Source organism: Dendrobates tinctorius, unplaced genomic scaffold (genome assembly GCF_039654945.1).
Source record: "Dendrobates tinctorius isolate UK_male_01 unplaced genomic scaffold, ASM3965494v1 ptg000233l, whole genome shotgun sequence".
Lineage (NCBI taxonomy): Eukaryota > Metazoa > Chordata > Amphibia > Anura > Dendrobatidae > Dendrobates > Dendrobates tinctorius.
In genome coordinates this window covers 5,120,487-5,135,033 of record NW_027361900.1, presented here as the reverse complement: position 1 = coordinate 5,135,033, position 14,547 = coordinate 5,120,487, and the positions used below count along the sequence as shown (strand labels likewise).

Sequence of the window (14,547 nt, the reverse complement as noted above, 5' to 3'; positions counted from 1 at the left end):
TCTTTTCAAGAAAACTATTTCCATATTCTGAATCTGAAAATGGCTCCTTTCCTTTAGAATCAATTAATTTTTTAAAGCTTGTATTGTGACTTTGATTTTCCTTAGTAGTTGGTAATGAACCAAAAGATGGGACCTGTTTCACAGGATCAGATGACAGATCTTTGCTATGAAGGGATGATGGTATATGTGGAGTAACGGCATTAACTTCAATTGTATCCTGTGAGATCTCAAGATCATCAGATTTAAAAATTGAAGATGTCAGCGTTCCCTCTGATCTCCAGGTACAGTCATCTGCTAAAAATAAAACCAATTAATAATTTTGAATAAAATATCCTAAAATTTTATACTTTTGGACATTTCTACTTAAGCTGTCCATAAAAAAATACAAGCTTTTTAAAAATATTTAAGTTTTCACCAAGACAATGAGAGTTCACAGTCTAATCGAAAGCCTCATAGCATGAACCAGCGCATCATGGTGTTCAATGGTTTGTTCATTCTGCCTCCCAAACATGGAACAAAAAGCCAACAATGTTATATATGTGAAAATTATACCAATAAAACTTCTACTCATCTCACGGAAACACAAGACACCACTAACGTCCATCATCTGACAGAGGAAAACCAAAAGGTTTCCACAATATTTGTGGCTCAAAAGCTCTTGAAAAGCAACATGGCTTCCATAAACCAATCCAGCAATATCCGCTCTCCCAAAGTCAAATATTCACTCTCTTCTGAGCCTTGTAGTGCGCCCAAACCATATTTAGCATCCATATATTTGGCATTACTATAGTGAGATGAACCCACTTAATTTACGGTGTGTGTTTCCTGGAGCACAATCTGGGCATTATGTGTTGGATAATAAAATGACAAATGTGCAATTTTCATGTTGCAACATCCAGTGCGAGCTAATTTCCGGAAAGTGTCACTACTCCCATAGAATAATTCACTGAGGGTTATATTTTCCATAATGGAGCCACTTTATGGGGATTTCTACTGCTTTAGTTTCCTGTAATTTTGTTATATTAGGGCATCTGCAGATGGTGTGTCCCCTCTCCACTGGAATCTGCTCCTGCGATGTTTGATTCCATCACCAAGCAGCGCCTTATTTATTGTGCAGACGTTGCTGGTAATAGAAGAGACATCGAAACCAGAAGCTCTGGGTGGCGCTGGCTCTGTCCAGCCGCTAAGATTAGGGTGCCTGAGACCAGTAGTTTCATCCAGCCTGGCAGTATGGGTTTGTGTGCTGTCCAGCAATCTGGTAGCAATCTGCTACCTGCTTAAGCCAATTAGAAAGCACCAAACCCTCCTAAAGCTTGAAGCCTATTCTCGGAATCTGCCAGATACAGCCTTGTTCTCCTCTGATTCAGTCCTCTGTGCTCAGCTGGTGTATTTGTTTCCTGGTGTAATCCCAGCCCGCTTACTGACTACACTTGTGTCTTCTGATTTTCTACTTTCTCTGCCCTCCTGGTTATGGCCAACTACCTGACTATTCTTCTTGCCATCTCACTCCATAGAGTAGCAGGTAACACCATGGCCCAAGCCTAGGGGTCTCTGTGTAAGTCCAGATCCATGTAGAGGGGTTAAAGGATGATGAGCAAGGCAATCACTGGGATCTGGAAAATAGAGTAGATAGAGCCAAGCCTTCTCGTGGTGGCCATCTTTTCATCTGCCAGGTGATCACTAACAGTGCTCCCAATACATCGTGTCTGCAAACTATTCCATCAAGATCTGTGTACGAATAGCTAAATGGCGCTCCTTCCTTTCTTAACCCTACCATGTGCCCAGAAAGTAGTGTACAACCATATATAGGGGATTGTTGGATTGAAGAGACATTGGGAAATAATTTGTAAGGTCCATTTGTTTCCTATTATCCTGGTGAAAACTCTCTGGGTAATTAGAGTATGGGGCTCGGTGGCTCTTGGCAATCTAAACTATCGTAAGGGCCAATATTTTCTGTCAGATGAGTTTCAAGAAGAAAGATTAGATATTCATAGAGAACTTTTTATACTAGTGCAGAGGTGATGTGTCTTAAATTTAGATCTCAGGCATATGGCAGAGGTAATGGAGACCTTATTTTAAAGGCTACCAGGTAGTTGCAGACTCACATAAGTGAGGCAGGCCGATCCCACCATCATCAAACTGCCATACAAAATGAACCTGTACAAAAAGAGCTAAAATAAAAAACATGTTACCGTATTTTATGGATTATAATACATTCCGGATTATAAGACGCACCCCAAATTTTGAGGAGAAAAATAGGAATTTTTTTTTTAATAACATGGTGGTGCTTCTTATAATCCATGCGTCTTATTGCTGTGGTGAAGTGGGGTCATAGTGTCGCTGCTGGAGGAGGCAGGAGTGGGGTGCTGCTGCTGTCGCTGCCCGGGGTTGCCACCATTGCTGCTGCCCGGGGTGTCCGCCGCTGTGGGGGGACTCTGTCAACATTTCGTGAAATGCCAGAGCCCTCACATGTCCTGTGCGGTGGACTCTGTAAACATGGCCACCGGGGGGCAGCGCATGCACAGATGGAGATCTCTGTATCAAGATCTCGGGATATTAGATTTCAGCCCTGAATTACATCTCAGGACTCTAGGAAGCCAACAGCATCATTACCCTCCACTTTCTCTTACAGGCCCATCATAAGATTTTTCTTCAAGTGATTTTCTAACCTGTCAGCACATTCTACGTACGCTGTCATTTGGCTTTATAGTTTACAGATCTGGGCAGGTAACGGTTAGCGTCTCCTAATCCCAGGGGGTAGGTGGATCCTCCAGGTTGGAAGTTCTATAGAAAAGGGCTTTCAATGCCCAAAGTCATTTGAACAGTTTTGAGTGGAGGAGAATGTTGTGGTCTAGAGGCAAAATGGTGATCATGGTAATATGGCCGGACTACACCACCGATAAAGCAGCCACAGCCGGTGACTGAGAGGAATCTGTGACTTCTCTGCATTCAGTGGTTACTACTCACCTGGGTAGTCATATGTGGGAATCTCCTCTTTACACCGCTCATCATCTCTCACATATGTCTCTGTAGTATTAATATGGGTCAGATCTTCACCCTGAAACAAATATTGTAAAAGTCACAGACAGATGGAGAAGTCCCATCTATGATCAGCTCTAATCCTGCCATCTCCACTGTTCTCATTACACAAGTTGTTGGAATATGTTTGGTGCAAAAACTCATTTATGTCTATGAGTGTTTAGTTGCTAAATTTGTAAACTATTTATAAAGCTTAAAAAAAACTCACAGAGGCTCACACAGGGGGAGCATGTGACTGTATTTCCTGTTTTCCTGCTGTGTCTGTGTATGAGAGAAGCAGCCTGCTGTAGATGCTGCACAGATAGAGAAACACAAATGATTTATCCCTGATCTATTAAGCTTATCATACAGTTAGGTCCATATATATTTGGACAGAGACAACATTTTTCTAATTTTGGTTCTAAACATTACCACAATGAATTTTAAACAAAACAATTCAGATGCAGTTGAAGTTCAGACTTTCAGCTTTCATTTGAGGGTATCCACATTAAAATTGGATGAAGGGTTTAGGAGTTTCAGCTCCTTAACATGTGCCACCCTGTTTTTAAAGGGACCAAAAGTAATTGGACAATTGACTCCAAGGCTATTTCATGGACAGGTGTGGGCAATCCCTTCGTTATGTCATTCTCAATTAAGCAGATAAAAGGCCTGGAGTTGATTTGAGGTGTGGTGCTTGCATTTGGAAGGTTTTGCTGTTAAGGAAACATGCCGTCAAAGGAGCTCTCCATGCAGGTGAAACAAGCCATCCTTAAGCTGCAAAAACAGAAAAAAAACCATCTGAGAAATTGCTACAACATTAGGAGTGGCAAAATCTACAGTTTGGTACATCCTGAGAAAGAAAGAAAGCACTGGTGAACTCATCAATGCAAAAAGACCTGGGTGCCCACGGAAGACAACAGTGGTGGATGATCGCAGAATAATCTCCATGGTGAAGAGAAATCCCTTCACAACAGCCAACCAAGTGAACAACACTCTCTAGGAGGCAGGCGTATCAATATCCAAATCTACCATAAAGAGAAGACTGCATGAAAGTAAACACAGAGGGGTCACTGCACGGTGCAAGCCACTCATAAGCATCCAAAATAAAAAGGCTAGACTGGACTTTGCTAAAAAAAAATCTAAAAAAGCCAGCACAGTTCTGGAAGAACATTCTTTGGACAGATGAAACCAAGATCAACCTCTACCAGAATGATGGAAAGAGAAAAGTATGGCGAAGGCGTGGTACAGCTCAAGATCCAAAGCATACCACATCATCTGTAAAAAACACGGCGGAGGCAGTGTGATGGCTTGGGCATGCATGGCTGCCAGTGGCACTGGGTCACTGGTGTTTATTGATGATGTGACACAGGACAGAAGGATTGATATATTGGCCAGAGGGGGGTTATAAATACAAAGAATGACATATTTCTGAGAGTTAATCATTGCGTGCACAAACAAAATCGTCCCTCGGGGTCTCTCCGGGCCTCCCTGACCTCCCACCGAACATTCTTATGGATTAACAGAGAAACTCCCCTTGAGTAGCTGGTGTGAAAAGCATGTATGAACCATTGCACCCACGGTTTCTGTACCCACCGAACTGTTTCTCTAGTCAGGTGTGTCACTACCAAGGCCACAATGTGAGGACAGTAATGTCTGATCTGTGAGAACACCTTAATTTTCTTTTGAGGGGTTTTTATGCCTCTTACATTCCAGGTCATACAAATCAGCTTAGAACCTATTCCCGTCTATCTGTATATGATGCATAATGGTGCCCGATCCCAGTGCATAGACCCCACACAGATAACAGAATTTGGCGTCAGCTGCGGCCTCTATCTAAACAACTATAAAAATTAAAACTTTTGAAAAAGAAAAAGCAAAACAGGAACCTAGTAACATAGACGTACAGTCTTACGCCCCCATCAAAAAATGAACAAGGGGATACCATCACTGAATCCAACGTCCGGTATAGCTGGAATTTGGGAACTCGCCGGGAGAGCTCCAATTAGACCATTAATTGAGAAAATCTGATGTAACAACCGTCACATTAGGATTCCTTCGCCGGGAATCCCCCATGGGACCGTATCCACTCAGTTGCCTCCAATGGATCCGCAAAAAACACGGAGGAACCCTCATGGACAACTCGGAGCCGGGCCGGATACATCATCGAATACACAACGTTCCTGTTTCTCAGTTGCTTCTTGACCTCGAAGAGCTGTGCCCGCTGCCTCTGCAGCTCCACGGAGAAATCCGGAAAGATGGAAACAACAGCATTGTTGAATTTAATAGGACTTTTCAGGCGTGCAAGACGCAAAATGGTATCTCTGTCCTTGCAGTTAAGCTGGCGTGCCAGGAATGATCGAGGCGGGGCCCCCGGAGGCAGGGGTCTTGTAGGGACCCTGTGGGCTCTTTCAACGGTGAACATTGAGGAGAATTCATCCCCCAGGGAGGTCTTAAGCCAATCCTCCAGAAATTGCTCAGGATGTTGACCTTCCGAGTGCTCAGGCAGCCCAACAATACGGATATTATTCCGGCGCGTTCTGTTTTCTAAATCATCCGCCTTCTGCTTCCAGGCATTTATGGAGCCCGCCACCTTCGTTAATTTAGCCTCCATAGGTGTAATGGTGTCTTCCACCCTGGACATCCTCGTCTCCACCTCCGTAATGCGTCCTTTCATGGCCTGCATATCCTGACGGAGTCTCCCCACCTCCGTATAAATATCCTCAATTTTCTCCGTCAGGGATGTCCTGGTCAATGAGATAGCCTGCATCAACTGCTCAGATGCTTGTTTAAGGGTCAATTCTTCCTGTTCCATCTCCTCCTCACCCCCAGAATGGCGATTTTTGCACTGAACTTGAGAGGATGTGCTCCTATTATGCCGCGCACTTTTAGCGGGGTCAGGTCTTGCAAACTCCTTTTATCTTTCCGCCGCCGCTCCCGACCCTTTAAGTCGGCTCATGATTGTCTGCAGTGCTTCCAATGAAATAAATGAGGCGCGCGATCCAGGTATTATCCACTACACAGAGGGATCACAGCGGGCTGGTAACAGTTAAGTATAGATCAGGCTACAGGGGGATGCCTGAAGGATTGCAAGGACGGTAGCCAGGCACAGTCCAGATGACCTTTATGGCCCGGGGAGGGAGGGGGGGTCCCGCAGTGGCAGCTGCAGTGGGGGAGGGCGCACAGAGCCTCCCTTAATGATGGTGCCAGCCGGCACAGTGAACGGATAGGAGAAGAGAGATATCACACGGGGCCCGTTTTTCCAGGGCACTCACCGTGCACTCCCCCAGATTGTCCGCTGTTTTTCTTCTCTGCCCGGCGGCGGTGCAGCAGTGGGAAGCCGGCGCTGCAGCTCTCAGCAGCTGAGCTGCGCACCCAAGATGGCCGACGCCTCAAGGGGGAACCAGCCGCCCGCCCCTATCTCCTCCGTCGCCCGCTCCCAGAAGCCATCTCCCGACCTGCCATGGAGTGCCCAGGGGGTCCCAGCGTCCAAGGAGGATCCAGTCAGCAGCAGGTGAGCTGTTAGGAAAGGGTCTAGGGACCAGGATCAGTCAGGATTCTGCGGAGCTCTCCTCACCAGCTTCCTCTCCCTCTCACGGCATAGCCACGCCCCCCGCATCTCAGGGGTTTTGGAGAAGAAATTAAAGATTTTCATGCTGCTGCATTTCTAATAAGTGGTCTTCCAGAGAGTTATGACAGACTTGTGACTGCACTAGATGCACGGCCAGATGATGAGCTGACACTAGAGTATGTTAAAGGCAAACTTTTGGATGAATTCAAGAGAAAAACGCAGCATGTAAGCAGCAGTAATGAATCCAGAGCAGAAACAGCATTAAAGACACAGGATTTGCCTAAATATAAAAGCAATCTAAGAGAAACTCGTGAATGTTTTGTCTGTAAAAAGCCCGGCCACCTTAAAGTAGACTGCAGAATTTGGAAAGTAAGAATGAATCAGCTTAAAAAGCAGAACAGTCATCAAAGGGTTAAAACAGCTGTAAAGGAAGATTCTGCATGTCCTGAAGCTGCATTTAATGCCAGAACAAGCCCATCTGCAAAGTCTATATGGTGCATAGATTCTGGTGCAAGTAGCAATATGACAAATAATAAGGATTTCTTCACTGACCTTAATGAAAGCTAATCAGAAAAGGTCATCTTAGCGAATGGTTACTATATGACTTCAGAAGGAATAGGATACTGCTACCTCCACTGTCCAGTTTCCTCAGCACAAAGCAGAAAGATCCCAATAAAGGTGTAATGCTGCTGCAAAGCAGTAGCGCGCAACCTCCATCAGGGGGTGCAGGTGAGGGAAAAAAGGATGCACTCACAGCATAGCACCACAGTGCAGCAGCCAGGTCGGTAATGGACAGGGAATGCAGTACCAGAGGAAACAATACATGTGATCAGATCCAAGCCAGAGAAGTCAGAGCTGGTCAGGAGCAGAGATGCCAGAGACATGAGACAGTCAAACAGGTCAGAGATCAAGCCGGGTCAAATACCAAAGGGTCACAGCACGGGGAGCAAACACTAGAACTATTACTGACGCTGCCTGCAGGCAGCAGCAGACCGAAATAGCCAAACAGATCCCAAAACGAGGCAGAGAAAGTTAATCCTCACATGACCAGGCCAGGGAGAGAATAACAAGAAACAAACCCTGACCTGGATCATGACAAAAGGATGTTCTCTATGTTCCCAGCCTTGAAAGCAATCTTCTGTCAGTAAAGAAGCTCACGCAAAACAGGAATCTAGTTACTTTTAGAGATAACAGCTGCATCATCTAAAAGAAGGGTCACAGTAGGAAAAATCCCACAAGAACTTTATCAGATAAAATGAAAAGAATGAGTTTACGGTGCTAGACAAGATCTGCATATGAACTGTATCCATGTATGGCACAGACGTCTTAAGCTGGAGTCACACATAGCAATCTCGCTAGCGAGATCGCTGCTGAGTCACAACTTTTGTGACGTAACAGCGATCTCACCAGCGAGATCGCTGTATGTCACAGCGATCAGCGAACGGCCCCCCTGCCGGTATCGCTGATCGCTGTAAGAAACCTCTGGACATTTTTTTGGTCGCTGGTCTCCCGCTGGCCAGCACGCATCGCTGTGTGTGACAGCGGGAGACCAGCGATCAGCTGTAAAAAATAGAATTAAAATAAAAAAAATTGTTATTCTCACCTTCCGACGTCCCGCGCAGCATTCCCGCCTCTCTCCACGCTCCCGGTCCCAGTAATCCTTTGCACGAATGACCGTGAGACTTCGCGCTCCTGCGAGACTGTGACTCTCGCGGTCATTCTCGCAAAGGATTACTGGGACCGGAGCGTGGAGAGAGGAAGGCTGCGCGGGACGTCGGAAGGTGAGAATAACAATATTTTTTATTTTAATTCTATTTTTTACAGGGATGGCAAGCGATGCTGGGCGCTCGGCATCGCTGTGCTGATCGCTGGTGAAGCGCTCTGTGTGACAGCTCACCAGCGATCACATAGCGACTTACCAGCGATCCTGACACCTTGAGATCGGTGAAGTCGCTATGTGTGACTCCAGATTTAGGCACAGAGACCCAGAAGCAGTAAGGAAGCTAGCTCATCTTGCAAATGGTATTGAAATCAACCAGTGCAGTCAAATGATGACATGCACTAGCTGTCTTACAGGGAAAATGTCCAGAAAATTCTTTCCTAAAATAAGCACCACTAGATCTGCACAGCCTCTGGATCTGATACAGATGTATGTGGTCCAATGAGTGTTCAAACTCCTAGCAAAATGAGATATTTTCTCACATTTATTGATGACTACTCCAGATATACAGTCGCCTACCTGCTTCACAGTAAGGATGAAGTTCCACAGAAACTTGAAGAATATCTTGCTGTAGTGTTTAACAAATTTGGAAGAATGCCAAAAGCCCTGTGTGCAGATAATGGAACCGAATATACAAGTGGTAAGGTGCAAACCATTTTGAAAAAGGATGGAATTGTGTTCCAGACTACCATTCCATACAACCCAGAACAAAATGGCATATCCCTGGTATGCACTGAATGTCCCCAACTTTTCCCAGCTCCTGACTGTGTTTGTGAATTGCATTTACTATCCCTGGTATGCACTGCTTACCCTACTTTTTGTATCCATAATGTACTTCATTCCTCTTGTGGCTTCCATGCATGTCTCTGAGTGGGCAGTCTGTTATGAATGGGTCACCGAGGAGGATAGCAGGACCAGGCTAAGCCACTAGAAAACCAGAGAGGTTGGTAACTAAGCGGATTGCAGACCCCTGATCCTATCCACACAACTAGCAGTAGCCGTGGGGCGTACCTACGAAGCCCTAGATGCCTCGGCACAGCCGGAGAGCTAACTAAGCCTAAAGCAAGAAAGGTAAAATCTAAACTGCCCCGGAGCAGACACCAAAGGAATAGACTGCCCCCAAACATATATTGTCGGTGAGACAAGATGAAAACACAAACGCAGGCAGGAAAATAAACTGAGCAAATGATGGGGCCCAAACTGACTAGACAGGACAGGAAAGGAAAGACACTGTTTGCAATCACGCAAAAACCCTGAAAAATCCAACACGTCTGATGCACAAAAACACTGAAGTCACACGACTTCGCCCCCACTATATCAGCACTCTGGTATATACTGAAAGCAAGGCAAAAAGAGACCAACACAACAGGGGCCAGAACAAACTGACACAAGCAGTAACATATGGGCGGTGATCCAGCACAGCCCCAGCAGGAGCAAGCTGACCTGCACAAAGCAGAGATAGACAAAACCAGATCAAATGCAAAAAGATTAGCAAATGAACCACTTAGCTGAACCATGCAGGAACAGAGCAAGAGACGTCAGACATCAGACCTTAGAAGGCACAGGAAGAAAATCACCAGCAGGGATGGAAGGAAGTCAGCTGTATTAAATACACCAGTCAGAAATCCCAGATCTCCAATTGTCATCATTATCAGGTGGCAAGACTCTGTCAATCTGACCAGCTCCACTACCTCCAGTAACCACCAGAGGGAGCCCAGAAAGAGAATTTGCAACACCTTTGTCAATCTGACAAGTTCCACTACCTTCAGTAACCACCAGAGGGAGCCCAGAAAGAGAATTCACAACAGCAGTCCCTCCCCCCTTTTTATCACCTTTGGTTAACACGAAACATGTGGTCTGCCCACACACGCCCATATACCCTCGCACAACTGATCCCTCTCAGTCACATATATATTCAGGGCCATGCGTCTGACGTAGTCCGAGCAGGCATATTTCAAATTCCATATTTCAAATTACAGATTTCTAATTGCACTACTCTGAATTAGAATAGAATTGGACTGGAATTTGACTTTAAGGTGATGTAATAGATAACCACTACAATGCTTTGGTTTCTTTCCACTTTCACCCCCATACTATTCTATTTTTTTCTAACTCCTGTAATCCCCCCACCTAGTAAGGAACTAGTCATTTCCCCCTTCATCCTCCCCAGCCATCTCACCTCGTCTTCAGAACTGTTGCTCCACATACAATCCTTTTTTCTCTAGACATACACGGCAACATCATGTCCTATCCTGCTCCCATATTCTAACGCTCTGTCTGTTACTCCTCACTGCTGGTGACGTATCCCCAAATCCTGGCCCTCCTAAACACTTCCCCACACTCACTTCTAACACCCTGCCATGATCCTCTACACATTTTCGTAATGATGATAACCTCATATCCATTCATCCAGCTCCCACTCCCCCGATCCCTCTACCTGGAGCACTATTGAGTGCACGCTCGGTTTGCAATAAACTGTCGTTTATCCATGACCTCTTCTTCACCAACAAACTCTCCTTCCTTGGCATCACCGAAACCTGGTTCACCCCTCTGACTCAGCCTCTCCAGCTGCACTTTTTTACGGCGGATTCCATCTCTCTCACACCCCTCGCCTCAGCCACAAACGTAGTGGAGGAGTTGGCTTGCTCCTCTCCGATACCTGCTCCTTTACCCCAATTTCGCTACCACTCTCCGCTACGCTTCCCTCGTTTGAGGTGCACTCCATCTGCATCTACTCCCCCTCCAACTGGCTGTCATCTACTGCCCCCCCAGAACTAGCCATCTCCACCTTTCTCGACCACTTCACCACCTGGCTACTTCATTTCCTCTCTGCTGACATCCCCACTATCATCATGGGTGACTTCAACATCCCCATTGACACTTCCACCCTAGCTGCCTCTAAACTTTTATCGCTCACTGCCTCCTTGGCATCACAGGCTTGGCTCTAACCTGTATCTCATCATATCTAACAGACCGAACATTCGGTGTCTCCCTCTCCACACCACCCCCTCACCTTGCCCCCTGTCGGTGATCCTCAAGGCTCAGTTCTAGGACCCCTACTCTTCTCCATCTACACCTTCCGCCTGGGACAGCTCATAGAATCCCATGGTTTGCAGTATCATCTCTATGCCGATGACACGCAGATCTACCTATCTGGACCTGACCTCACCTCCTTACTGACCAAAATCCCACAATGTCTTTCTGCTATTTCAACTTTCTACTCCACTCGCTTTCTAAAACTGAACATGGACAAAACAGAATTCATAATCTTTCCCCCCATCTCACTCTACCCCTCCACCAGACCTATCCATTAATGTCAATGGCTGCTCACTTTCCACAGTCCCGCATGCTCGGTGCCTCTGGGTGATTCTTGACTCTGCCCTCTCTTTCAAGCCACATATCCTTGCCTCCTCCTGCCATCTCAAACTCAAAAATATTTCCCAAATCCGTGCATTCCTTGACCATGAAACCACAAAAACACTTGTGCATGCTCTTATCATCTCCCGCCTCGACTACTGCAACCTCCAACTCTCTGGCCTCCCCTCTGGCACCACTCCAATCCATCCTATACTCTGCTTCCCGACTAATCCACCTGTGTCCCCATTATTCCCCAGCCTCTCCTCTCTGCCAAGTCCTTCATTGGCTTCCTATCATCCACAGGCTCCAGTTCAAAACCCTAACTATGACATACAAAGCCATCCACAACCTGTCTCCTCCATACATCTGTGACATGGTCTCCCGGTTCTTACCCACATGCAACCTTCGATCCTCTCAAGATCTCCTTCTCCACTCCCCTCTTATCTCTTCTTCTCACAACCACGTACAAGACTTCTCCCGTGCTTCCCCCATACTCTGGAACTCTACTCCATCACATCAGACTCTCGCCTACCATGGAAACCTTCAAAAAGAACCTGAAGACTCACCACTTCCGACAAGCCTACAACCTGCAATGATCTTCAGTCTACTGAACCGCCGCACGACCAGCTCTACCCTCTCCTAGTGTATCCTCACCCATCCCCTGTAAACTGTGAGCCCTTGCGGGCAGGATCCTCTCTCCTTCTGTACTTGTGTGCACCTTGTTTTGCTCATGTTTATTGTACTTGTCTATATTTGCCCCTTTTCACATGTAAAGTGCCATGGAATAAATGGCGCTATAAAAATGTATAATAATAATAATTGCAGAGAGAACTCTCTGTGAAAGTGGAAGAAGTATGTTGTTTGATGCGAATCTACCTACAATGTATTGGGTAAAAGCCATCATGACAGCTTACCATCTTTAAAACAGAGTGCCAGGCAAAGCCACAAATAAAACTCCATATGAGCTGTGGAACTGCGAGAAGCCTAACCTGAAGCACCTCAGGATATTTGGAAGCAAAACATTTGTGTATGTTTCCAAAGAAAAACTTCCAAGTGGGAAGCACACGCAAAGCAAGGAGTCCTGGTGGGCTCTAGGGAAACTCAAAAGGGATACAGAATCCTACACCCAGAGACCAACACAGCAACAATCAGCAGAGATGTAGTGACTGATGAAAACTCTGAATTGCTCAAATTCCATGAAGTTACACCAGTTGTTGAACCTAAGAAGCAAGAACAAGAATCTTAATCACCAAACCCAGATGACGTAATGGAAAACACTGAAGTGTAGATAAGCTCTGAAGCCACCAAGGAAGACACAGAAAAACCAAGTCAACCTCCAGTCAGGAGATCAGAAAGGCCAAACAAAGGTATCCCAGCTAGACACTTTTCTTATATGGTCAGAACACTTCCTGAACCAGAGCCACAGTCATGGCAAGTGATGCAAAAACTGCCTGTCCACGAGAAGCAGAAGTGGATAAATGCTGCTAATGAAGAGATGGCATCCCTTCACCAACTCCAGACATGGGAGCTTACTGAGCTACCACAAGGAAAAAGAGCTATCGGATGTAAGTGGGTCTTCAAAAACAAATATGACTCAGAAGGTAACGTTCACCGGTTTAAGGCAAGATTGGTCGCAAAAGGGTACTCGCAAAAGTATGGTGAAGATTATGATGCAACATTTTCTCCAGTTGTGAAGCAAACCACATTCAGAACTTTAATGTCCGTAGCTGCAGTTCAACAGATGACAGTGAGACATTTTGACATCAAAACAGCCTTCCTACATGGTGACATTGACAAATCCACCTGAGGAAGGCAGCGATCCGCTGCTGAAACGCGTAGAGGTCTAATAAAAGGCTCTTCACTATCTACTTATTGCAGTGTGCTCTATTGCCATAGCGCTCCTCAAACTGACCACATACCATTTTTTCCCCAAAAAATACATGGTGACATTGAAGAAGAGTTGTACATGAGCCAACCCAAGGAGTATATTAAAAAGGGTGAAGAATTCCTTGCCTAATGAGGTGGTGATGGCGATCTCAGTCCAGGGGTTCAAGAGAGGCCTGGAAGTCTTCCTGGAGCATAACAATATTGTATCTTACAGTTAATAGGTGCTTTAGAAGGACGTAGATCTGGAGATTTATTCTGATGGAATATAGGCTGAACTGGATGGACACATGGCTTTTTTTGGCCTTACTAACTATGTTATTATGTTTAAGAGCACCTTGTTTGTAAAATGCAAAAATCTCTCTATGGACTTAAGCAGTCGGCAAGAGCTTGGAACTCGAAAATGAACAAAGTCTTGATGGATGAAAGATTTAAAAGCTCTCAAGCTGATCCATGTTTGTTTAAGAAAAATGTAGCGAAGGAGTGGATGTATCTTCTCCTATATGTAGACGATGTAATCATGTCTCATCAAGATGAAAAAGAATTTGCAAAGCTAGGTGAAATTCTCAACCAGCACTTTGAGACTAAGGACCTTGGAAATGTGACATATTATTTGGGAATCCAAATCCACAGAGAGGAAGATGGGAGTTTTCTTCTTAACCAAAGCTCTAAAATTTCCACAATCGTAAACTAGTTTGGAATATCAGAAGCCAAAGGCTGAGAGTTACAGACAAGCAGTGGGGGCGCTTCTGTACATAACAACAACAACTTGTCCGGATATCACAGCCACAGTCGGAATTCTCTGTCGACGTGTAAGCAAGCCACGCCAGAGAGACTGGAATGCAATTAAGAGAATTCTTCAATATCTTAAAGAAACTCAAAGGTTAATGTTAAGATTTCTGCATCAGGAGATCTCACTCTCAGAGGTTATGTCGATGCAGATTGGGCTGGAGATTCAAGTGATCAGAAATCAACATGTGGTTACATGTTCAAGTTAGGA

General features: G+C 45.4%; 1 protein-coding gene across 1 annotated transcript in view; it reads right to left on the bottom strand.

Annotated features, from left to right (window-relative positions):
• LOC141060219 (uncharacterized) overlaps nt 1-14,547 on the bottom strand; it is an 84,250-nt gene that overhangs the window by 18,046 nt on the left and 51,657 nt on the right. The window contains 1 exon segment of the mRNA XM_073556460.1: nt 7,666-7,671. Within this exon segment, the coding sequence (XP_073412561.1) occupies nt 7,666-7,671 (6 nt within the window).